General features: G+C 48.4%; 1 protein-coding gene across 2 annotated transcripts in view; it reads left to right on the forward strand.

The window, feature by feature from the left end:
* Positions 1 to 3,606: 3,606 nt before the first annotated feature.
* ZGLP1 (zinc finger GATA like protein 1) overlaps positions 3,607 to 26,211 on the forward strand; it is a 41,327-nt gene continuing 18,722 nt past the window's right edge. The window contains exons 1-4 of one of the 2 annotated variants that reach the window (XM_073590613.1): positions 3,607 to 4,183; positions 23,555 to 24,322; positions 24,691 to 24,794; positions 24,936 to 25,029. In XM_073590613.1, coding sequence (XP_073446714.1) covers positions 3,909 to 4,183; positions 23,555 to 24,322; positions 24,691 to 24,794; positions 24,936 to 25,029 — 1,241 coding nt within the window. In that variant the 5' untranslated portion in view covers positions 3,607 to 3,908. Of the gene's footprint in view, positions 4,184 to 5,420; positions 5,446 to 23,554; positions 24,323 to 24,690; positions 24,795 to 24,935; positions 25,030 to 26,211 lie in introns of those variants that run through there. The other variant, XM_073590614.1, reaches the window with a different exon arrangement.

Genomic DNA, 26,211 nt, shown 5'->3' on the forward strand with positions numbered 1-26,211 from the left:
CGTGAACTCTTGCGATGGGCCGCCTCCTCCACTTCCTGCCCGGGCTGCGCCTGCGCACGACCGCGCTATGCTCCTGCCGCTAGTGCCCGCTCGGCCTGACGCCTGCGGGGGCCGACCCCCGTCGGCTGTGGCGGTCTGTTGGAGCTGCCGCTCCTTCCTCCCGGCGCCGACCGCGCCGTCCTCCTGCCGGTGCCCGCTCGGCCAGCTGACTACGGGGAGCCGACCATCGCCTGCTATGGCTGTGAATCCTGGAGCCGAGAGCCTCCCATGGGGAGGAACGGCTCCCTCCAGGAGCGTCGTCCTGCTCCTGGCCTTTGGAGCAGAGGGACTCCCCCTCGGAGAGTTTCAGCCCCGGGACCTCTTGACAGGGGAAGGATTGGACTGGCTGCACGATCCCCTGAGCCCCTCCAGTAAGTTCAGCTCATTCTCTCGTGTCCCCCTCCATGCAGGGACAGGAAAACCACTGAGGGAGAGGGGGTGGGACATGACCTTTTAACCTCTCGTGTGCTTTTCCTGTCCCTGTAAGGAGGAGGACGACGTCCTCCATGGTGCTGTCAGGTGGACGTCCTGGAAATATTTGGTACCGCTATCACCGCATTCAGAATTGCCCGATCTATCAATATTAAAAAAAAAAATTAATCGGATCGTTACACGGCTAAGCGAGAAAAAAAATTTGAAAAGCCAGAATTAGATTTTTTTGGTCACTGCTACATTGCAATAAAATGCAATAACGGGCGATCAAAAGATCATATCTGCACCAGAATATCGTCAATAAAAACTTCAGCGCACAAAAAATAAGCCCTCACCCAACCCCAGATCATGAAAAATGGAGAAGGTACGGGTCTCGGAAAATGGCAATTTTTTTTTTTAGCCAAAGTTTGGAATTTCCTTTCACCACTTAGATAAAAAAAGAACCTAGCCATGTTTGGTGTCTATGAACTCGTAATCACCTGGATAATCATAACGGCAGGTCAGTTTTAGCATTTAGGGTATTTGCACACGGTGCGGATTCTTCTGCAGTTCTGCTGCAGATTTGGCCCTGCAGAACTGCAAGTGATGTACAGTACCATTTAAGGCTATGTAAAACAAAACCGCTGTGCACATGCTGCAGATTTTTCCATGCAGATTTGGTGCAGATTTAAAACTGCAGCATATCACTTCTTTTGTGCAGTTCTGCTGCAGGTTTTACATCTGCTCCATTATAGAAATCCGCAGGTGAAAAACTGCAGAGGAATTCCGCACAAAAACTGCAGAGGAATTCCGCACAAAAACTGCACTAAGGCTATGTGCACACGGTGCAGATTTTTCCACATGGATTTTGCTAAATCCGCAGGTCAAATGACCTGCATTTTTCCTGCGGATTTAGTGCATTTTTTGTTCGTATTTACTGCCGTTTTTGTGCGGTTTTCCTCCTGCGGATTTGTAGAATGGAGCAGGTGGAAAACTGCAGCAAAACCGCACAAAAGAAGTGACATGCTGCTTCTTTTATTCCGCACGAAATCTGCACAGAAAAATCTGCAGCGTGTGCACAGCGGTTTTTTTTTTTTTTACATAGCCAATAATGGTACTGTACATCACCTGCAGTTCTGCTGCGGATCCGCACCGTGTGCACAGAGCCTAAATCTGCAGGTAACACGCAGGTCATTTTACCTGCGTATTTAGCAAAATCTGCGTGGAAAATTCCACAGCAGAATCTGCAACGTGTGCACACACCCTAAGGCTATGTGCACACGCTGCGGATTCTGCTGTGGATTTGACCTCTGCGGATCCGCAGCAGTACCGCAGACAGCGTACAGTACCATGTAAGTCTATCTGATTTACAATCCGCTGTGCACATGCTGCAGTTTTTTCACTGCGGAAAAGCTGCGGTTTTAAATCCGCAGAAAGATTTGACAGGTCAATTCTTTCTGCGGATTCCGCTACGGTTTGCCATCTATTCCATTGTCCAGGTGTCAAACCGCAGGGGAAACCCGCAGGCCAATCCGCAGATAAACCACAGGTCATTTTACCTGGTGAATCCGCAGCATGTGCACATAGCCTTAGTGAACATGGTAAAGAAAAAAAAAAAACACAAATGAGGAATTGCAGTTTTTTTTGCAATTTCACCGCACTTGGAATTTTATTCCTGTTTTCACGATATGTTACAACCAATGGTGTCGTTCAAAAAGTACAACTCGTCCCGCAAAAAACAAACCCTCACACGGCCATAGGGACAGAAAAAAAAAAAGTTATGGCTCTGGGAAGAAGGGGAGTGAAAAACAAAAACGCAAAACCGCTCCAGTGATTACGGGGTTAGAGTCTATCTTCCATGTTGTTTTCATGTTCCATCATTGTGGATGGGGTTTTTAGTCCAGAAGTTTGCAGCGGACCATTTTCTGAGAACACTTGGGGAAGATATGCGATAGTGCCTGCCCTCAATGTGTGTTACCTGCTGCTGTACCTCCTAGAAGAGACCCCAGGAAACAACTCAGGAAGAATGGGGGCACCAGCAATTTCATTTTTATAGATTTTAGAGTAGATTCTGCGCCAAAACCCACAAGTAGAAGCTCCAGGTTCTTTGGCCGCATTATCACCGTGCCTTAATCAGTTTAACAAAATAATGATTTTTACCGCGTTTATGGAAAAATGTCACCAAAAAAATATTACATTCTCACAGCCTGAAATTTTTTTATTTTTCAGACACATACAACCAGTGTACACACTTCTGGTTTCTTTCACCGGGGACATGTTCGTTTTTGGAGATTCTACTTAAAACAAAATTCAAGATTTTTCTTCCATTCGTTACCGCGTGACGTCGCCCTCCTGTGGCGGAATAATGACCTCCGACAACACGACGGAAGAGCACTCGGCTTTTATTGTATTTCTCAGCAAACAGCTCCACTGCTGCCCTGTGGCTATGTCTGGTATTGCATTTTCAGCCCCTTTGATTACAGCGCTGTTTACTGGTTTTTGTTTTTCCTTCTGGGGCTTTAGATTATTCTCTTTATCCCTAGGCTTTTTTTCCCCTAAAATTTTGAAAAGCTGCAGCACAAATGGCCATCTGGGCACAGCTTCAGGTTCTACTCACCGACTAGTAAGTTTATAAACCAAGATTGCCCCAAAAGGTCACATGGACCAGACAGTTCTCACATTGCTTCCCTCATGTAGGGATCTGTAACAGGGACCCTCTCCGTCATATGCCATCTGTAATAATGGGGTCTTAGGTGGAGGGGGGGGGTGCATTTTACCCAGGTGCAACCTCCACATCCCCTATAGCTCCACCATCCAGCTGACTCATAGAAGTGTATGGAGAGAGTCACAGCACACCCCCTCCCTTGCAGCCAGCCTCCTTACCAGGTGGGACAAGAGTCAGGGACACCTATTTTGCAGATTTGCCACCATGCACAAAAAAAGCCAGCTCTTCCTTTAGGTGATGAACCCCCCCTGTGGGTATTTTAGGTGCCCAGGAATACACAGAGCTCCCCACCCCATAACCACTGCACCTGCTGGACACCCTGATCCTACAGAGAAACAGCGCCACCTGCTGTCCGCCTTTTAATAACTCACCCCCACAGGGGAGGCTCACAGGGGGCCACAGGTGATTCCACTCTGCAGATCACTGGTTGCCACCTCGGACCTTTAACCCTCGAATTGCTGAACAGAATGGAAATGATTCTAATACTGCAGCTGCCCAGCCCTCCCAGTAGATCCACTGAGGGGTTAATAACTGTCTGAAAGCACAGAGCAGCATTTTAATATGGGCCCCATCACCTCCAAATCCCCCTTTTACACAAGGGATCGCTGGGAGGAAAGGGATATATTTTGTTTTTTTAACAAAATCTCACAAACGATCAAATTAGCAGAGGAGAATCTGGAATTTTTCTTTCCCAATCACCTATGGAAGAATCCCAAGCTGATGATCCAGAGCCATGGAGGGACTGATGTTTGTTGATGGCGTTTATCCGGATTTTTCCTTGCTGAAAGAAGTCCTTCTGCCTCCTTATTTTGAGTCAGATCCCCTTTGTTCAAGTGAAAAAGATGCGCCAAGTGGGGAGAGGACGACCCTTTTGGCACAGTTGCAGTATCAAGAATCGCCACGAGATGCCGCTGTCGAACTGATGCAATGTGGGCAAGCCGAAAACACCACAATGCAGTACCGAAGGCGAGCCAGCAGAGGGCGCAAGAAGCGCGGTGCTAAAATCAGGTGCAAAGAGGGGGACTGTGATCTGTCGTGTAGGGGGGGGGGCCAAAAAAATCAAAAGGCAGAAGATATTGCAGGTTTGTGTAAATGTAATAAGGGCACGTGCACACGGTGTATTTTAGACGCCGGCATTCTCGCGCGGTAAAAAAAAATTGTTAGAAAAAAACCTCTTGGAGACTTGAGAGAAAATCGTCCAGAGAGTCTGTGCACACTGGGTCTCTCTCAGGTGGGCGGACTTGCCTCCGCTGTTTTTGGGTGTTTTCTGAGCTCCAGATTTTCTGTTATTATTGTTGGGAGTGACATTTTGTTGCTTTTCTGCCTAGAAATACTGAGGTGAAATCCGGAGCGTGTGAGCGCGGCCTAAACCGAGTCCGGAGAAGAGACGCCCGGAACAGGAGGGTTCCGAAAGCCATTACCGCTCCAAAAACTAACGAGCGCCTCAGAAAAGCACAGAAATAATGCCGCGTTTCTGGACTGTTGTTTTAGGAGGATTTTGGAGCAGAACTTCCAGTTTCTTGAGGCGTTCCGGGTTTTCCGGGGGATTCTGAGAGTTTCTGCGCCAAAAACTTCTCGAAAAACAAACTCTTCAGAAAACTCCGTCCTCGATGGCGTCCGCTCCAAAATACTTCAGGAAAAGAAAGCGCCTCAAAAAACGGAGCCGCTCCCCTGAGTGGGGCGGTGAGCGGAGTAACGCCGTGTTCACACTGCGGGCGTGGCCGGCCGCGGTTTTGGTGCAATGAGGCGAGTAACAATCGGCCATTAAAGCTCACAGAATTACTTTCCTACAAGAAGCCCCAGCTCTCCCCGCAGCCTGCAGGGACTGTCTCCGCACTCCGGGGCTGATAGGGGACATTGTGCAGCGGGGATTTGTGCCTCTTTTCTGGTCCCCCGGTCCATACAGTCAGTGCCCTGCAGTAAGCGCCACAGAGCCGCCAGCAGGGGGCGCCAGACGGTGGCACCGACCGCAGAGCACATCGGCCGATAATTATCTGTGTGAGGAGCCGCGGGGGTGAGTGGTGGGCGCAGTGCAGACACGGCGGAATGTGAGGAGCAGCCCTGATATAACGCGGTGCCCCCCAGCACTGGGCGTTATACCGAGCCCCGGTTATTACACAGCTCTCCCCTCACTGCTTCTTATATTTCCCGCCCAATCAGCAACACTGCGACTTGTGTCCTGCTGGGAGTTGTAGTCCTCCCACCGAGAACTGTGGTCCTGACAGAAAGGCATCTGAGAGGACACAGTGTGGGGTCTATAGGATGGACAGGTGTGTGCCCCCCACCCTGTATAGAGAGGTGTGTGCCCCCCACCCTGTATAGAGAGGTGTGTGCCCCCCACCCTGTATGGAGAGGTGCGTGCCCCCCACCCTGTATAGAGAGGTGTGTGCCCCCCACCCTGTATGGAGAGGTGCGTGCCCCCCACCCTGTATAGAGAGGTGCGTGCCCCCCACCCTGTATGGAGAGGTGCGTGCCCCCCACCCTGTATAGAGAGGTGCGTGCCCCCCACCCTGTATAGAGAGGTGCGTGCCCCCCACCCTGTATAGAGAGGTGCGTGCCCCCCACCCTGTATAGAGAGGTGCGTGCCCCCCACCCTGTATAGAGAGGTGCGTGCCCCCCACCCTGTATAGAGAGGTGCGTGCCCCCCACCCTGTATAGAGAGGTGCGTGCCCCCCACCCTGTATAGAGAGGTGCGGCCCCCCACCCTGTATAGAGAGGTGTGTGCCCCCCACCCTGTATGGAGAGGTGTGTGCCCCCCACCCTGTATAGAGAGGTGTGTGCCCCCCACCCTGTATAGAGAGGTGCGTGCCCCCCACCCTGTATAGAGAGGTGCGCGCCCCCCACCCTGTATAGAGAGGTGTGTGCCCCCCACCCTGTATGGAGAGGTGTGTGCCCCCCCCCTGTATGGAGAGGTGTGTGCCCCCCACCCTGTATAGAGAGGTGTGTGCCCCCCACCCTGTATAGAGAGGTGTGCGCCCCCCACCCTGTATAGAGAGGTGTGCGCCCCCCACCCTGTATAGAGAGGTGTGCGCCCCCCACCCTGTATAGAGAGGTGCGTGCCCCCCACCCTGTATGGAGAGGTGCGTGCCCCCCACCCTGTATGGAGAGGTGCGTGCCCCCCACCCTGTATGGAGAGGTGTGCCCCCCCCTGTATAGAGAGGTGTGTGCCCCCCACCCTGTATAGAGAGGTGTGTGCCCCCCACCCTGTATAGAGAGGTGTGTGTCCCCCCCCCCTGTATGGAGAGGTGTGTGCCCCCCCCGTATGAGGATGTATAGAGAGGTGTGTGCCCCCCCACCCTGTATGGAGAGGTGTGTGCCCCCCACCCTGTATAGAGAGGTGTGTGCCCCCCACCCTGTATAGAGAGGTGTGTGCCCCCCACCCTGTATAGAGAGGTGTGTGCCCCCCACCCTGTATAGAGAGGTGTGTGCCCCCCACCCTGTATAGAGAGGTGTGTGCCCCCCACCCTGTATAGAGAGGTGTGTGGCCCCCCCCCTGTATAGAGAGGTGTGTGCCCCCCCGTATGAGGATGTATAGAGAGGTGTGTGCCCCCCCCCGTATGGAGAGGTGTGTGCCCCCCACCCCGTATAGAGAGGTGTGTGCCCCCCACCCTGTATAGAGAGGTGTGTGCCCCCCACCCTGTATAGAGAGGTGTGTCCCCCCCTGTATAGAGAGGTGTGCGCCCCCCCCGTATGGAGAGGTGTGCGCCCCCCCGTATGGAGAGGTGTGCGCCCCCCCTCGTATGGAGAGGTGTGTGCCCCCCACCCTGTATGGAGAGGTGTGTGCCCCCCACCCTGTATGGAGAGGTGTGTGCCCCCCACCCTGTATAGAGAGGTGTGTGCCCCCCACCCTGTATAGAGAGGTGTGTGCCCCCCACCCTGTATAGAGAGGTGTGTGCCCCCCACCCTGTATAGAGAGGTGTGTGCCCCCCACCCTGTATAGAGAGGTGTGTGCCCCCCACCCTGTATAGAGAGGTGTGTGCCCCCCCGTATGAGGATGTATAGAGAGGTGTGTGCCCCCCCACCCTGTATGGAGAGGTGTGTGCCCCCCCACCCTGTATGGAGAGGTGTGTGCCCCCCACCCTGTATAGAGAGGTGTGTGCCCCCCACCCTGTATAGAGAGGTGTGTCCCCCCCCTGTATGGAGAGGTGTGTGCCCCCCCCGTATGAGGATGTATAGAGAGGTGTGTGCCCCCCCACCCTGTATAGAGAGGTGTGTGCCCCCCACCCTGTATAGAGAGGTGTGTGCCCCCCACCCTGTATAGAGAGGTGTGTGCCCCCCACCCTGTATAGAGAGGTGTGTGCCCCCCCCGTATGAGGATGTATAGAGAGGTGTGTGCCCCCCCACCCTGTATGGAGAGGTGTGTGCCCCCCCACCCTGTATGGAGAGGTGTGTGCCCCCCCCGTATGAGGATGTATAGAGAGGTGTGTGCCCCCCCACCCTGTATGGAGAGGTGTGTGCCCCCCCACCCTGTATGGAGAGGTGTGTGCCCCCCCACCCTGTATGGAGAGGTGTGTGCCCCCCACCCTGTATAGAGAGGTGTGTGCCCCCCACCCTGTATAGAGAGGTGTGTCCCCCCCCCCCTGTATGGAGAGGTGTGTGCCCCCCCCGTATGAGGATGTATAGAGAGGTGTGTGCCCCCCACCCTGTATAGAGAGGTGTGTGCCCCCCACCCTGTATAGAGAGGTGTGTGCCCCCCACCCTGTATAGAGAGGTGTGTGCCCCCCACCCTGTATAGAGAGGTGTGTGCCCCCCCCGTATGAGGATGTATAGAGAGGTGTGTGCCCCCCCACCCTGTATGGAGAGGTGTGTGCCCCCCCACCCTGTATGGAGAGGTGTGTGCCCCCCCACCCTGTATGGAGAGGTGTGTGCCCCCCACCCTGTATAGAGAGGTGTGTGCCCCCCACCCTGTATAGAGAGGAGTGTCCCCCCCCCCCTGTATGGAGAGGTGTGTGCCCCCCCCGTATGAGGATGTATGGAGAGGTGTGTGCCCCCCCACCCTGTATGGAGAGGTGTGTGCCCCCCCACCCTGTATGGAGAGGTGTGTGCCCCCCCCCCGTATGAGGATGTATGGAGAGGTGTGTGCCCCCCCACCTTGTATGGAGAGGTGTGTGTCCCCCCCCCCCTGTATGGAGAGGTGTGTGCCCCCCCCGTATGAGGATGTATAGAGAGGTGTGTGCCCCCCCACCCTGTATGGAGAGGTGTGTGCCCCCCCCCCGTATGAGGATGTATGGAGAGGTGTGTGCCCCCCCACCCTGTATGGAGAGGTGTGTGCCCCCACACCTCTCTATACGGGGGGGCACACACCTCTCTATACGGGGGGGCACACACCTCTCTCTACATCCTCATACGGGGGGGCACACACCTCTCTATATAGGATAGGGGGCTTCTAGCGTGCTCACAGCCTTAGAGCGCAGCGTCTTGCTACAATCTTTGGGCTTTGATACAATTGCAGGGGCAGCTGGTAACTCTGTGTCTGGTCCCTTATTGCCGGTGACCTCTCTCTGCTTTGTGTTCTCTGAGCCCATTTATTTATAGAGTTTGTTTCCAGACAAAGTCCAAGTGATCGCTGGGTGCAGGTACCAGGGGGTACACATACCCCTACAGCACCCACTATAGGGGACATGTGGTATTACGTGGTGGATATCTCGGTGCACCAGGAGCTCTTCCCCTGTTTTTCCAAGCAGAGATCCCACCACCATGATCTCCAGGGTTACAAGTCGGATACATTATAAGACCCCAGAGCAAAATGGAGTATTAGCGCAGTGCCCACTGAACCCTCCACCACGATTGACGGGCAATTAAAATAATTCTGTTTGTGGAAAAAAAAAAAAATCGCTTGAATCCTTTACAAGATCCCATCATGTGGAATTTTTTTTTAGATTTTTACATTGTCACTTGCAACTTTTCCTTCCCATAAGACTACACTGACGTCTCCCGGCAGTGTGGGTAAGGGCTCATACTCATCTGTGAATTAAATGGATGAGTACAATCTGATAAAAAATCGTATTGCACTCTGACCGATGTTAACCCATGAGTCACAGCTCATCTGCAATTTTTTTTTCTCAGCTGTAATCGGACTGAGAAAAAAATTGCAGCATGCTGCGAGTGTCCTCGTGTCTCAGGTGAGACTCGCCAATGCAAGTCAATGGGTGCGAGAAAATAATCGCCCTGCACTTGGACCATGCGAGTGCCGTCCGATTTTTACACACCCATGTTCTTGAAAACTCGACATTTCATCTGCCACGTACAGTAATATCACAGCGTGACCCGACAAAATATGATAGAATAGATATAGACACATAGGATAGATATAAAGATGTCAGTGACATATATAATTAGTACAGTGCTTGTGTAGCTTACTGTACATGTATTTAATTAATAAATATCTGAAAAAAATGGTGTGGGATCCTCCAACACTTTATTAACCAGCAGAGGGAAAGGGGACAGCTGGGGGCTGATGTTTATAGCCTGGGAAGGTGATAATACCCATTGAGCTTCCCAGGCTATTAATATTAGCTCACAGCTGTATACAGTACTTAGCCTTTACTGGTTACTAAAATGGGGACCCCCCAAAAAAGTGACGAAGGGTCCCCTTATAATTAACCAGCAAAGGCTAAGCAGACAGCTGCGGGCTGATATTAAGAGCCTGGGAAGGGGCCATGGATATTGGCCCTCTCCCAGACTAAAACCATCAGCTTTCAGCCGCTACAGAAATGACGTATCCATAAGATTCTGGCACTTAGCCTAGCTCTTCCCACTCGATATGGTGCCGTGGCAAGTTGGGTGATAAGTAGTGCAGTTGATGTCACCTTTGTATTGTCAGATGACATCAAGCCCAGAGGTCAGTAATTGAGAGACTTCTATAAGACACCCCCATTACTAACCCCATAGTGATATTGTATAAAAACACACACACCCAGAATAACGTCCTTTATTTAAACAAATGACACAAACTCCTTTTAATGAATCTAAAATTTAACCAGCTATACTCAACGAATCACCGAGTGCACAGAAGCCAATGTCTCCTGTAAAAGAATTAAAATAATAAACAACCATATACCTCACCTGTCCACCTAGAATATAATAATACAATTGTTCCGCAATGCGTCTTGCTCTGCTACATCTAGATGGCAGGCTGCATTGTTGCATGTTGCAACTGTACAGCCTTTTACATTATTTTTTTTGGGGGTCCCCATGTTAATAACTAGTAAAGGCCAAGTATACAGCTATGAGCTGATATTAACCCCTTTCCAACATCGGACCTACATTTGTGCCGTTGCCGGACTCCCTCCCTTTGATGTAGGCTCCGGCGTGGAGCCCACATCTTTCCCGGGACTTATCAGCTGTTTTGAACAGCTGACATGTGCCCGCAATAGCCGCGGGTGGAATCGCGATCCACCCGTGGCTATTAACCCGTTAAATACCGCTGTCAAACACTGACAGCGGAATGTAACAAGTGCTTCCAGCATCACGTGATCGCGGGTCATTGGTGGGTTGGCATGACAACTGGAGGACTCCTAGAGACCTCTATGGTTGTCAGTGCTGGCTTGCTGTGAGCGCCACCCAGTGGTCGGCGCTGATAGCAAGTGTGTAAATCTGCTGTTTAGAGGCGATCTAATGATCTCCTGTATGTAGCAGAGCTGATCGCTTTGTGGCAGCTTCTAGCCTCCCATGGAGACTATTGAAGCATGCCAAAAGTAAAAAAAAAAAAGAAAATATTTTTAAAAATATTTAAAAAATAAAAAAATATAAACGTTCAAATCACCACCCCTTTCGCCCCATTCAAAATAAAACAATAAAAATAAAATCACACATACCCATATCTGGTATGGCCGCGTTCAGAATCGCCCGATCTATCAATAAAAAAAAAAAAGATTAGCCCGATCGCTACACGGCGTAGTGAGAAAAAGTCAAAACGCCAGAATTATGTTTTTTTTTGGTCGCCGTGACATTGCATTAAAATGCAATAACGGGCGATCAAAATAACGTATCTGCACCAAAATGGTATAAATTACAGCCCTGCACTCAAAAAATAAGCCCTCACCCGACCCCTGATCACGAAAAATGGAGACGTGACGGGTATTGGAAAATGACGTTTTTTGGGGTGTTTTTTTTTAGCAAAGTTTGGAAAAAAAATTTCACCACTTAGATAAAAAAGAACCTAGACATGTTTGGTGTCTATGAACTTGTAATGACCTGGAGATTCATAATGGCAGGGCAGTTTTAGCATTTAGTGAACATGGTAAAGAAGCCAAACGAAAAACAAGTGTGGGATTGCACTTTTTTTTGCAATTTCACCGCACTTGGAAATATTTTCCTGTTTTCAAGTACACAACATGATAAATCCAATGGTATCGTTCAAAAGTACAACTCGTCCCACAAAAAATAAGCCCTCACATGGCCATATTGATGGAAAAATAAAAAAGTTATGGCTCTGGGAAGGAGAGGAGCGAAAAATGAAAACTTTCCAGGGGTTAAGGGGTTAATAGCCTGGGAAGCTACATGGGTATTACCCCCTTTCCAGGCTATAAACATTCTGTAATGCTGTAGATAAGCCCCCGATGTTACCTGAAAGATAAGAAAAAAGAATTAGACTATACTCACCCAGGGGCGTTCCAGGTCCGGTTCAGGTCCGGAGGGAGTCGCGGTCCGGCGCCTCCCATCTTGCAGCGATGATGTCCTCTTCATTCCTGGCCGTCGCGGCTCCCGCACAGGCGTATTGCTCTGCCCTGACGAGGGCGAAGCAGAGTCCTGCAGTGCACAGGCGCAGGACCTCTTCCGGCAAAATGCTGTAGATAAGCCCCTGATGGCGGTGGCCGCAGATGATAGGCAAAAAAATTGATGACAGAATCCCTTTAACCCCTTTACCCCCAAGGGTGGTTTGCACGTTCATGACCGGGCAAATTTTTACAATTCTGACCACTGTCCCTTTATGAGGTAATAACTCTGGAACGCTTCCATGGATCCCGGTGATTCTGAGGTTGTTTTCTCGTGACATATTGTACTTCACTTTAATAGTAAAATTTCTTTGATATAACTTGCGTTTATTTATGAAAAAAATGGAAATATGGCGAAAATTCTGGAAATGTTGCCATTTTCAAACTTAGAATTTTTTTTTCCCTTAAAACAGAGAAATATGTCACACAAAATACTTACTAAATAACATTTCCCACATGTCTACTTTACATCAGCACAATTTTGGAAACAAAATTTTTTTGTTAGGAAGTTATAAGGGTTAAAAGTTGTCCAGCGATTTCTCATGTTTACAACAAAATTTAAAAATTTACAAAACCATTTTTTTTTTAGGGACCACCTCACATTTGAAGTCACTTTGAGGGGTCTATATGGCAGAAAATACCCAAAAGTGACACCATTCTAAAAACTGCACCCCACAAGCTACTCAAAACTACATTCAAGAAGATTATTAACCCTTCAGGTGCTTCACAGAAGCAACGTAGAAGGAAAATCCCCAATTTTTTATTTTCCCAAGGGTAACAGGAGAAATTGGACCCCAAAAGTTGTTGTCCAATTTGTCCTGAGTATGCTGACACCCCATATGTGGGAGAAAACTAGTGTTTGGACACAAGTCGGGGCCTGAAAGAGAAGTAGTGACGTTTTGGAATGCAGACTTTGATGGAATGGTCTGTGGGCATCATGTTCCGTTTGCAGAGCCCCTGATGTACCTAAACAGTAAAAAAAAGAAAACACATGTGACCTCATATTGGATAGTAGACCCCCAAAGAACAAATCTAGATGTGCCCCAACTAATCTAATGTTTCCAGTAAAGTAAATTAGTAGTGCATGGAGGCAGCATTGGACTGGCCCACCGGAGAACCGGAGGATTCTCTGGTGGGCCCTGGCACCTGCTGGCATACAGGGCCAGCAGTAGCCTAGGGCCATGATGTGTCGCTAATAGCGGCACACCACGCCGCTGCTATGGGGGCCCCTGCCAGCGGAGCAGCAGCGGGTGACAGGAGGCAGGAGCCTCTGTCCCCGCTGCTAAAGAGAAATGAATATTCACTGCTTCCCATGTCCACATGGGCGTTGGAGAGGAGAGGTGAGTATTGTGTTTTTTTTTTTTTTAATATCTTTATCTAACTCAATATTTATCTATCTATCTGTCTATCTCTATATCTATCATTTATCTATCTATATCTATCTATATCTCTATCTATTATCTATATCTATCTATTATCTATATCTATCTGTCTGTCTGTCTATCTATCATTTATCTATCTATATCTGTCTGTATGTGTGTGCATATATATATATATATATATATATATATATATATATATATATAAAGAGAATCTATCTATATCTATATCTCTCTATCTCTGTCTGTCTGTCTATCTATCTCTATATCTATCTATCATTTATCTATCTATATCTGTCTGTCTATATATATATATATATATATATATCTGTCTATATCTCTATTATCTATATCTATCCATCATCTATCTATCTATAGCTATCTATCTATTTATCCCATATCTATCTCTATCTATCTATATAGCATTATACCCTATGAGGGGGGAACATTATACCCTATGAGGGGGGCAGCATTATACCCTATGAGGGGGGCAGCATTATACCCTATGAGGGGGGCAGCGTTATACCCTATGAGGGCGGCAGCATTATACCCTATGAGGGCGGCAGCATTATACCCTATGAGGGGGGCAGCATTATACCCTATGAGGGGGGCAGCATTATACCCTATGAGGGGGGCAGCATTATACCCTATGAGGGGGGCAGCATTATACCCTATGAGGGGGGCAGCATTATACCCTATGAGGTGGGCAGCATTATACCCTATGAGGTGGGCAGCATTATACCCTATGAGGTGGGCAGCATTATACCCTATGGGGGGGTGCATTATACCCTATGAGGGGGGCAGCATTATACCCTATGAGGGGGTGCATTATATTCTATGAGGGGGATGCATTATACTATATGAGGGGGCTGCTTTATATTCTATGATGGAGGGTACCCCAACTCCTGCTACATAATTAAGACGTGTACTACCTTATATTCTACCCGGATATTAGCATATTTTACCACACAATTGGTGGTCTTGTATTTATCTCTATGTAGCTACATAGTGGGCCCCAAGAATGATTTTCTCTGGTGGGCCCAAGTTGTTCCAGTCCGACGCTGCATAGAGGTGTGGTATAATTTGAAGAAATCCTTCATACACAAGCCAGGTTTTTTGGGACAGGTGTCGCATTGATAAATGGTGTCCTTGCATATTCCCTTTTTGTAACACACTCAGCACCTTTTTTGCGGCTTACCTTTTTTTCCGGTTTGCAGGACCACCCCCCGGAAAATGCTGACCTGGTACAATACGAGCACCTTCAATTCCAGAAGTACTGGGGGCTGGGGCCCGCTCCTTTAGTGCCAAACATCAGGGCCTTAACCACTACCTCCTGGAACTGAAGGTACGACGTATCGGTGTGGCGTGCACATCGTGACAGCAGGAATGCGTTGAGCATTGCCATTTGGACGATGTGCACGGCCAGCTTTCTATACCACACCTTGGCCTTCCTCAATGCATTCTACGGTTGGAGGAGTTGATCAGAGAGATCAACGCCCCCCATGTTTTTGTTGTGCCCCAGTGCACAGTCAGGTTTGCGGACCTGTGTAGAGGTACCCCGTACAGTGCAGAGGGTGCTGCCATCACCGTGTATGTTGGTCAAGAGAAGGACATCCCTCTTGTCCTTGTTCTTGACCACCAGCAGGTGGTCACTACATTGAGCTCTGCTCTCACCTTTTCTGAGCATCTGCCCAAGTAGCGTCTTCGGAAGGCTTCTCTGATTTTTGCAGACAGTACCGCAGGCTGCGGTACGTCGCTCAGAGAGGGATTTGTAGAGTGGGATGCTGGTATAAAAGTTATCAGTGTAGAGGTGATAGCCTTTATCCAGCAGTGGGTGCACCAAATCCCACACAATTTTCCCACTCACTCCCAGGAAAGGGGGACACTCAGGGGGTTCAATTCTGGTGTCCTTCCCTTCATAAACTCTAAACCTGTGGGTGTACTCTGAGGTACTCTCACAGTTTGTAGAGTTTGATTCCGTACCTGGCCCTCTTGATGGTCTGGTATTGACGGAATCGCAGCCTTCCCTTGCAATGAACCAAGGACTCATCCACGCAGATGTCCCTTTTGGGCACGTACGCTTCAGCAAACTTTTTGTTGAAGCGTTCGATGACTGGCCGAACTTTGAACAGACGGCCAAAGTTGGGATCATCTTGTGCGGGACATTATCAGTATAATGCAGGAATTTGTGGATGGCCTGAAAACGCATCCAGACCATGACCATTCGGAACACTGGAGTGTTATATAAAATATCAACACTCCAATATTGCCAAAGTTCTGGCTTCTTCAGGATCCCCATGTGGAGGACCAGGCTCCCAAGCTGCATCATTTCAACTGTGTCTACAGGAGACCATTTAGAAAATGATGAACTCAGGTTTTGTTCCAAAAATTGCCGAGCATACAAATTAGTTTGCTCCACCATGAGGTTAACAAAATCCTCAGACAAAAAGACTGAAAAAGTCCATTTCTGTGAGGCTGGAGGTGTCAAACTTGATTCCTGATTCTGCCACAAAATCAGGAATCAGTGGCTCATAATTTTCGGGGGGCCAGGTCCATATGGGGTGCGCTGGTTCAGCTGCGGGCATGGTGGGCGCTGCCTCATCTTCTGTCCTGGGCGTCTGCGTGGTGGTTCCTCAGGACCTGAGGAGGAAGATAAGGAGAGGGAAGAGGAAGAGGATGAGGATGAAGAATCGGAAAAATAAAGAAAAGTAGGATCCTCTCCCTCGCTATCAGTGTCGGAGGCAAGGAAAGAATATGCCTCGTCCACTGTATAGCGCTGTTGGGACGAATTTGATGAGGAGGACATTTTTTGTGTGAATATCGTGCTATGTATGTACTTTATTGATAACTGTATGTTTTTTGGGGGGGATAGTTATTGGTGTAAACTATTCTAAAAAGAAAAAGCTGGGAGAAAAAAATGCCTGTGGGAAAAAAGTCTAAAACAGCAGGCACTAGCTCTGATAAGTGAACTGCGTGTCACTTCTCAAAATTAGGCTGCTGGATCTGTGCACGGGGGTGGCGAAAATAAAAACAGCCGGCATGAGCTCTAATAAGTGAACTGTTTCACTTATCAAAGTTCGGCGGCAGCTGTATGTGCACACGGGGGTGGCGCAAGGGGGGTGGTGAAGAAAAAAAAGGAAAACGGCAGGCACAAACTCTGATAAGTGAACTGTAAGTCACTTATCAAAGTTTGGCGGCTGGGGGATGTGTGCGGAGTTGGGCTGAGGAAAAAAAGCGAGCACAAGTGTTGATCGGTGAACTTTGTTACCAATCAACGCGCGGCGGCTGCGCAAAGGGAGATGGGGGGATTGGGGTGGATGAAAAGAGATCAGTTAGGGTTGTAGTCAGGTGGCGCAAAAGGGGTGAAAAAAATGGAAAATGTGTGCAAAGAGGGGTTGACGGGGTAAAAAGAGGGGGGAATGAAGCTAGATTGGGCAGGGATCGGGGATCAGGTAACACTTATGTGGCGCCCCTGAGGCTCCAGTCGCCACAGAGGTACTGTACCTTCTCCTAAGGTGTAGTGCCCCACCATCCAGGTAGGCTGGTAACTCCCTTCCGCATTCCAGCACCTGCACCCCACACACAGGATAGTTCAGCAGGGACCCATCCATGCTTTATGCTGGAGAGGTCATAGGGTGCCTTTTGTGGTCCCTGGCTTCGTAACACGAGAGGTGCTGGGGAGGCGGGTGGAGTTAAATATAAAAGAGAGGGAAGGTGTAGGATTTGAGGGCAGTCTGGAGTGAGTCCCAGAGAAGGGAGTTAGTTGGTTAGAGGAGAGAGAAGAGAGAAGATGGGTGTCTGAGGGACGTGCTGCAGCAGGTCCCAGTGATCTGGGCTGCTGGCACGAGAAAGACCAGAGAAAGAGACTGATAAGATTGATAACCTAACCTTCCATAAGAGAGAGAGAACAGATGGGAACGAAGGAGAATAGAAGGACGGTGGGAAGCAGGTTGAGAAAGAGCGAGAACCCTTCCAGTCCAGAGAGCGCAAAGGCCGGGGCCCGGTCCCCGAGGTTGATTGGATCTTTATGTCCGGCAACAGACACCGGAGGAGTAGTGAGCCGCTAACGCCTTGCTCCCATCATAGACTTGGAACACAACAGCAACGGAATAGAGAGCCGGGACGCAGAGAGGAGTCCCCGAAGCAGGCTACAGCTGTCTGTCATACAAGTAAAGACTAGGAACACCTAGAGAGAGGCATTCCAGGGTAACTAAGTACTGGAGTGCTTCGCACCTAAAGGCGCATTGGAGGAGTTGTTCAGTAAGGTACATGTTGGCGGAGTGTGGAAGGGAGAATCCTATCCTGCCTGGAGGTTGGCTGGAGCCCTGACCTGGAGAACACAGTACGGAGGCAGGCAGTTGTGTGAACTGCAAACAGTGAGTAAAGCTTTGGAACCGCATACTCGGGTGTCCTCCAGTTATTCCAGCACCGCTACACCTGGGTACCAGCCTCCATACCTTCTGCGCCACTCCTCATCCATTGCACCTACACTGCCCAGGGACTACAGCTCCACCTGTGGGGAGCTACACCATCTCTGCTGCACCACACCATCAGTCCCAGCGGATCTGTATGCAGCATTGGCTTACCATCTTACTTGCCAAACACCACGGGTGGCGTCACGAACTATCCTACCATTAACTACATCTCCCCATTGCTTGGGCGCCCAGGGCCACAGACCGGGTCACCGCTGCTGTGACACCTCCCACTGATACCGGCCCGGTACCGAGTACCCCACAGCCCTGGGTGGGCGACCCACTTACAGTTATAGTGTTTTTTTCTTTCTTCTCTCTTCTTTCTTCAGCAAGGATTGTGGTGCTACAGGCTGCTGTGGCACCACAATGCCCAGCACAGGAGCTCTTGCTGTGTGTGACCGCTCTGCGGGAATCCTCAGCTAGAGTGAGGACCCCTGCAGAGCAGTCAGACAGGTCACCTGCAGGTCAGAGACAGGTCACAGAGCTGCTGTGACCTGTCATTGGTGGGATTGAATGATTACATCGATCCCACCAATTCCTGCTGGCTCTAGTGACTATGGCAACTGCCTAGGATCTGAGCTCACAGCTCCGATTCCTAGGCAGGTCGCGGCCAGGTTACCAGCAGGGCACAGAGCGGTCACAGCGTGACCGCAGCTGAGCCTTGTGATTGGCACAATCGACGATGTCATTGATCGCGCCAGCCAGCTCCTGCAGGCCCTGCTGGGCCTGTCCTAGGCTCCGGCCTAGGATTGGTGCTATTACAGCACCAGGCCGATACTGGCAGGGCACAATGGCAGTATACCGCCGCTGTGCCCTCCGATTGGCGCGATCGATGTTGTCGGCGATCACGCCAATCCGGGGGCTTTTAGCCAGTGCCTGGCGTTGCCAGGAACCGGCCTAGGATCGAGTACATTGGTACTGCGATCCTAGCCTGGGACATCATTGTTTCAGCCAATGAGAAAGGATGCGATTGGCTGTCCAGAATTGAACAACCAATCACAGTGCTCTGGAGGCCGGGGGCAGGATCGGAGCCCAGAATGCCGACACCATCTTCCCTAAGGTAAGATGGCGTCGGAATTTTAATGCGATCACCGCGATTTAAGTTGCGGTATCGCATTAAAGGGCATGACATACTATCCCGTCCATGGTCATACGGGCCCGGGTACCGTGAACCGGATAGTACGTCAGATGTCAGAAAGGGGTTAATATATCTTAAAGAATATTTCCTTGTTAAACGATGTGTAAATGACAGGGAATTGCTCTATGTAAAAGCGCATGTTGGAATCTCATTGCAATTGGATCGCATTTGCATGGAAATCGGATGCTAGGTGATAAAAATCAAATTGTACTCGCATGAAAATCGCAGGACACTCGTCTGAGTTTTCTGGATCGAAATATGACTTTTTTTTTTTTTAACGGTGATGGGTATGAGCCCTATGGCTGCGACTTTCTCCGTGAATTTTTTGCTTTGGAAAAATAAATTCGGACTAAGCCAAAATATTCAGACTTGTTTATGACACTTTTTTTTTCCTCTTGGCAAATATTCTATAGAAAAAAGGTCAGGGATGTTCAATAATAGATTCAACAATTACACAATTCCTAAAAGATCCAGAAAGGCAAAAATGTGTCGATGGCGAAAGCAAAGCCTCATCCTTCCATTTCTGATAAGTTGTGCATTTCATCATGTGTGACTGAAGCTTTATATAAAGTTTTCTTCGCGTGCACAGTGGGCACATGGCAGCGGATTTTTGACGCCTGGCACCAGATTTGTGACTACATCACATTAATATCTTCAGTGCTTCTTTGGCCTTTACTTACTCCAAAAACGGAAATGCTCGTCTGATTTTAGCAGGCGAGGATTTGCGCTATACTTTGCGCCAATTTCTGATGGTTAGGATGGTAAATCTATACCACCGCCATCATTGGCAATTAAGTGGTGTCATGTCTTTTATAAATAACATTGGCAGAAAGAGAGATGACTGCCGAAATCTCTCGTTTTAGAGACCTTGATGATGAATAGCGCCACACTTGACCACAGGCTGCGTCTGGTATTGCAGCTCAGTCTCATGCAAGAAAATTTGGGCTACAGTATCAGACACAAAGTATGTGCTAGTGTAGTGCTGATTCTTAAAGGGGTTATCCGAGCCTCTCCCCCCCTGTACGCGGTTAAGAGTGCTTTCACATTGCATTCTGGCACCAAATCGTTGGCCCCTTTGTGTCTGAAACCCCCCCTTAAAACGGGATTTGGACATACTAGCAGGCAGATGTTAACTAACTGCCTGTTCTGCTCTGCCACATCTCTCCAGGCTTACTCTTTTGCTTCCATTGACCTGAATGAGTCATCATTAGAACTACAATTCTGCCTCACTGCAAAGTTCTTGGCAGGGGGGAGGAACAGAGGAGGAGTTGGGCCAGGAGTGCAAGAGGAGGGGGAGCAGGGCTGCAAGGGACTTTGTAGCAATGTGGTATTGTAGTTCTAATGATGACTCATGCAGGTAAAATAGACGAAATGAGTAATTGTAAGTAACAGTGCTGTATGATATGATGACTGCAATATAACAGGAGGATAAAAACTGTGATGGGAAAAGGAGGAGTGCATCTTTTCCAGGCAGGCTCCAGACTTTACAACCTTTAGTCTAAATGCAGTGTATTTCAGTACCAGCAAAGTAGATGAGATATCAACAAATCCCTGAACATTGCAGATATTTTCTTCTTGTAAATTGATCCGCAGTGTAAATTTTTAAAATGCGCAGCTCGTCATTTGTGCAAATTCACCATTTGCAGTGGATAGGGAGAAATGTGCACCAAATTCACAGCAGAATCTTCATGCACAAGCTCCAGATTTTGCTGCAGATACACAATGCAGATGTACCATTAGTCTAAATTCACACATTGCATATTTGGTGCAGTTTTTTGTTTTACAATGAGTTTGTTTTGAGATGGAAAAATCTGACATGGTTTTCAAGAGAAATTACATCTGAAAATCAGGTGGTTTATGATTCGCTTTTTTTCCCCATGTTTTTATCCTCATTGTCAAATTTGTTGCTGTGTGTCCGTGACAGGCCACTTTTTTTAATGCATTTTTGTTATTCTGAGAGCAGCTTAATATAGGGGTAGAGATGAGGAGACCCTGATTCCAGCGATGTGTCACTTACTAGGTCGCTTGCTGTAGTTTTAATACAATCAGTGTAATCCCGCCTCCACCACTGATTGGCAGCTTGCTGACAGAGTACACAGGAAGCAGGCAATCAGTGATGTGGGCGAGGTTACACAGAGCATTCATAGCATTGCTACAGAAGAGAAAACAAGGATTCTATAAAAACTGCAGCAAGCAGCCGAGTAAGTGATACATAGCTGAAATCAGGGTCTCTACCCCAACAGCATGCTGCTCTTGGATTACATGACAAAAACCTGCTGACATATTCCTTTTTAAAACTTCTTTGTATGGTAATGTGGTTTTCAAATACCAAACATGTAAGTGATGAAAAAAAAATCAGAAATTTTGCTTGTGCCACCATTTTCCTAGAGCCATAACGTTTTCAGTTTTCGGGATATAGGGTGTGTGATGCTTTGTTTATTGCACCAAGAGCCAATGTTTTATTGATATAATTTTGGGGTAAGTGTGATGTTTTGATCGCCTCATATTACCATTTTTTTGTGTGTTGTTACGGAGGCCCCAAAAACCGCAACTCTGGCATTTTGATTTTTTTTTTTTTATCATTACGCCATTTAACGATCGGATTCATTAATTTTGTATTTTGATAGATTCGACTTTTACAAACGCAATTTTGCCAAATATGTGTTTTTGTTTTTGTTTTTTTTTAGTTTCTTATTTTTTAATGGGGGGAAAAGGAGAGGTGATGTGAATTTCTAGTTATTTTTCAAATTTTGTTAAAACATATATTCTTTAACTTTTTACTATATTTATTCTTCCCCTTAAAGGGGTTGTCCAGTCTAAAATGATAAGTCTGCAGTCACTTTGACTCCAGACATATGGTATTAATCCCCCCAGCGCACCCACTGTGCGCTGCGAGGATACACAGGTTTCTAAGAGGGTATGTACCTGTTATGCATACTCCCGGACAGTGGCCACGGCCTCTCTTCCGTACACTTGTATAGAGCGGGGCCATGCTCACCAGACGCAGCTGGCTGTCAATCGGCATGGTGTTGGCACTCATGACCTGCTGAGAGAGCAGCCCAGAAGAACAGCTGCTCTGTTGACGCGAAGCAGCCAAATCGCTGGTAGGAGCAGTCAATGTCCGCTCGGTGCTGGCACCATATAGAACTGGTAGGTCTTTAGCAGCAAACTCCCTTTTAGTTTTCAGGCCATAGTAAAAAAGAAAACCATAGTCCTGGATAAAGCCGTTCAAGCCAAACAACGTAAAACCTAAGAGTTCTGTTCAAGAACGTGTAGAATGAAGATAAAAGCCAAGAATTAAGTCCAGAAAATCAAGATGACTATCAGTGCCAGGAGAAGAGAGAGATGGAACTTCTCATGAAGAACAGGATCACCATGTATTGATGGTGTCTTAGTCAGGAATTTTTGGATGTGGAATTCTCCAAAGCCGGAGATGATGGCGGGGGATGGAGCATAGGTAACCAGAGTAACTTCGAGGAGGGGGCAAGGGGTCCAGTTGCCCTGGGCCTCGCGCACAGAGTAGCACACCAGGAGCTACACTACCTTTAACTGGAGCGGCTTTCACAGCCCACCAATACAGTTGATCGCCCCCCCCCCATGATCTCCCTGCTTCGCCGCTCTCTATTCTGTAGACCGCAGGTCGCTTTAAGTCTGCGGTCTTCAAAAGGGCTGAGGTTCTGATGTACGCTCAGGACATCAAAGTCCCAGCACGGTTACTCCATGGCACCGCGCCGGGACTCTGATGTCCTGTGTGTGGGTCTGCACTATCACAGCATGTTGGTCCTCCCGAGCTTCACCGGTGGAGTTATAAGGATCCTCGGTGTAGGTAAGTGCATGATGTTTTGTTATTTTTATTAAAACGTGGGGGCATCATAAACAATGGGGGACCCTGAAGTAGTGGTTGACCCTCATACATTATAAGTGCCCCCACGGTAGTCCTTATAAAGTGTGGAGCCCATTATACACTATAGGAGCTAATCTGGGGCCCATTATGCAGTGAAGAAGCTAATGTGGTGGCCATTCTACAATTTGGGGACTAATACGGGGGGCAATTATACAGTGTGAGTGCTAATGTGGGGCGCGTTATACAGTATAGGAGCTATTGTGGGACCCATTATACTGTTTGGAGCTAATGTGAGGGCCATTTTACAGCGTGGAAGCCAATGCGGGGGCCATTGAACAGTATGGAAGCTAATTTGAGTACCATTATACAGTTTGGGGACTAATGCGGGGGCAATTGTACATTTTGGGTGCTTTTGTGAGGGCCATTAGAACTGTACTGTGATCACTTGTATGTTCTGCAACACTGGTATTTACCACTATATGTCACCATATGGCTGTAACATCAGTGTGCCATCATGAGTGTACTAAGTGTTACTGCTTAGGGTCCCACTCTCATGTTTTGCCTCTCCCTGAGCAGAACTCCTCTGGTAACCATATAATAGTGAATCGTGAGTGTTGGCCTCCAAGCAAACCATGTGCAAGATTAGAATCATAGAATGGTAGAGTTGGAAGGGACCTCCTGGGCTATCTGGTCCAACCCCCTGCTCATTATGTGGCCATTGTGCTTGATAGATAACCCTAGCCGATATATGCTCCTCAGTATTATGGTTTTTAGCCATGTTTTTACATTTCAAATTTATACATTATACATTTTTTTTTTTTCTTTGTAGGGCCTCTTCGGTAAAGGTTAATAACAGTTGCCTACCAAGAACCCACACAAAAAATTCCTTGAAAATTGGGCAGAAAATGTCATGTGTTGCAGAAATTACAGAACCTGGTATAATATATTTGCTGGAGGAAAGCATCCAAAAATTACCAAAAATAGAAGGTAACCTTGAAGATGACCATGTCCTGAAGAACCTTTGCACCATGACTGGTGAACACGTAAAAACCCTTTCTGGAAAGAATGGTTACAGCATGACCCAAGCTCCTTCCACCATGGCTAGTAATGCCATGGAGCTCCTAAATTTAATTAATATCAAATGCACTCATTTAAATAAATTAGGAGATGATCTCAGGATAGAAGATATGGATCACCAGCGGAAACACAACGGTGGTCGTGATGGGCAACCTAAAATGGTGGAAGATGAAATTCAAATTTCTGATCTTCTCACCTTGGCTTCTGCCAATAAACCACAGAAGTTCTGGAATAGTCCCAATATAAATGGCGACTTGATATGTGAGGAGCACAATTTGAGCACTCGAGCTGAAGAATCATCTGTAGAGAGAGTGGAAAACCAAACTGGAGAATCCTCCTTACAAAGCATCTCCACAGACTATGGAGGTTGTATCCAGAAGACCCCCCGAAAGCAACCGACACCAAGGAAAGGAGTGGAAAATCTGGACCCTTCATTCAAGGGCATTGAATTTCAGATGCATCTTTGCTTCGGGAAGGAGAAGTGTGACGACTGTCAGCTCATCGTGACTTCTTGTTACAGGTATGAAACGGAAATTAATGGGGGATGTACTGTAGGTTCTGTAATGGGGTAACCCTAGTAAACCAATGGTAGCACCCATGGGGAAACGGCCAGTCGTCAAAGCTGGGTCTCCTCCATCCATAGACGCCATAGCTAGGATGTGTTGTATATGTTCCTTCACCTGCTCACCCATTGTCAAGCCCGTGTATGGTGGCGGCACTACCACAGTGTCCATATCACCTGTCCCGTAAGGTTATACCTAGAAATGCCCATAGTGAGAAAAATAATACATCAAATTGGCACAAAGTCTGTGGATGAGTAAATGTAAAGTTATATAATGCGCAGAATGAAGTGTTACTAGCGGGACTCACCTTCTGGATTCTTTGCAGCCGAGGAAGAAGTAGGAGAAAGAGCATAAAATCCAGACTCCGATTTAAGTCAACATCTCTGTCCAGTGGCTCAGAAGACGATCATCTGCCTGCACCGTCCTCAAGTATATACCTCAATATACACTGCGATCTATGGTGATGATGAATATCCACGGATAATATCACACTGTACAATGATATACCTAGATGCTGATATTAATCGCACCTTATTTATTATATAGAAGTAATTTAATATCTCTGTTTAGGAAGCAAGCAATGTGCATCCTGTAAGACTCAGAAAACTCCGCTATGGAGAGATGCAGAGGATGGGACTCCACTATGTAATGCCTGTGGAATCAGGTAATGTGTCAAGTGCACGACCGCTCATTTATTACTATGTTATGTTAATGGGCAGTCCCATTATAACATCCGGCTTCTAGCCCCATGATGTATAAAATCCGAGGCCTTCACATCCCGATATACCAGTGTAGAAAAACCGCCTCCTCACCGTCTGCTGGATAACATCTGGTCCCCCCCGCCCCTGGTGTATGACATTCGTCCCCTTTACCTCTCAGTGTATAACATCTGGCCCCTCAGTGTATAACATCTGGCTCCTTGACCCTCAGTGTATAACATCCGGCCCCTCAGTGTATAACATCCGGCCCCTCAGTATATAACATCCAGCCCCTCAGTGTAAAACATCCGGCCCCTCGCCCCTCAGTGTATAACATCCGACCCCTCGTCCCTCAGTCTGTAACATCCAACCCCTCGTCCCTCAGTGTATAACATCCAGCCCGTCAGTGTATAACATCCGGCCCCTCGTCCCTCAGTGTATAACATCCGGCCCCTCGTCCCTCAGTGTATAACATCCGGCCCCTCGCCCCTCAGTGTATAACATCCGACCCCTCGTCCCTCAGTCTATAACATCCAACCCCTCGTCCCTCAGTGTATAACATCCGGCCCCTGGCCCCTCAGTGTATAACATCCGGCCCCTCGCCCCTCAATGTATAACATCTGGCTCCTCAACCCTCCGTGTATAACATCCGGCCCCTCAGTGTATAACATCCAGTCCCTCGCCCCTCAATGTATAACATCCGGCCCCTCAGTGTATAACATCCGGCCTCTCGCCCCTCAGTTTATAACATCCAGCCCCTCGCCCCTCAGTGTATAACATCTACCTCCTCACTCCTCAGTATATAACATCAGGCTCCTCGCCCCTCAGTGTATAACATCCGGCCCCTCGCCCCTCATTGTATAACATCAGACTCCTCGACCCTCAGTGTATAACATCCGGCCCCTCGCCCCTTAGTGTATAACATCCGGCTCCTCGACCCTCAGTGTATAACATCCGGCTCCTCGACCCTCAGTGTATAACATCCGGCACCTCAGTGTATAACATCCAGCCCCTCGCCCCTCAATGTATAACATCTGGCTCCTCGACCCTCAGTGTATAACATCCGGCCCCTCAGTGTATAACATCCGGCCCCTTGCCCATCAGTGTATAACATCTGGCTCCTCGACCCTCCGTGTATAACATCCGGC

This window comes from Dendrobates tinctorius, unplaced genomic scaffold (assembly GCF_039654945.1).
Source record: "Dendrobates tinctorius isolate UK_male_01 unplaced genomic scaffold, ASM3965494v1 ptg000118l, whole genome shotgun sequence".
NCBI lineage: Eukaryota > Metazoa > Chordata > Amphibia > Anura > Dendrobatidae > Dendrobates > Dendrobates tinctorius.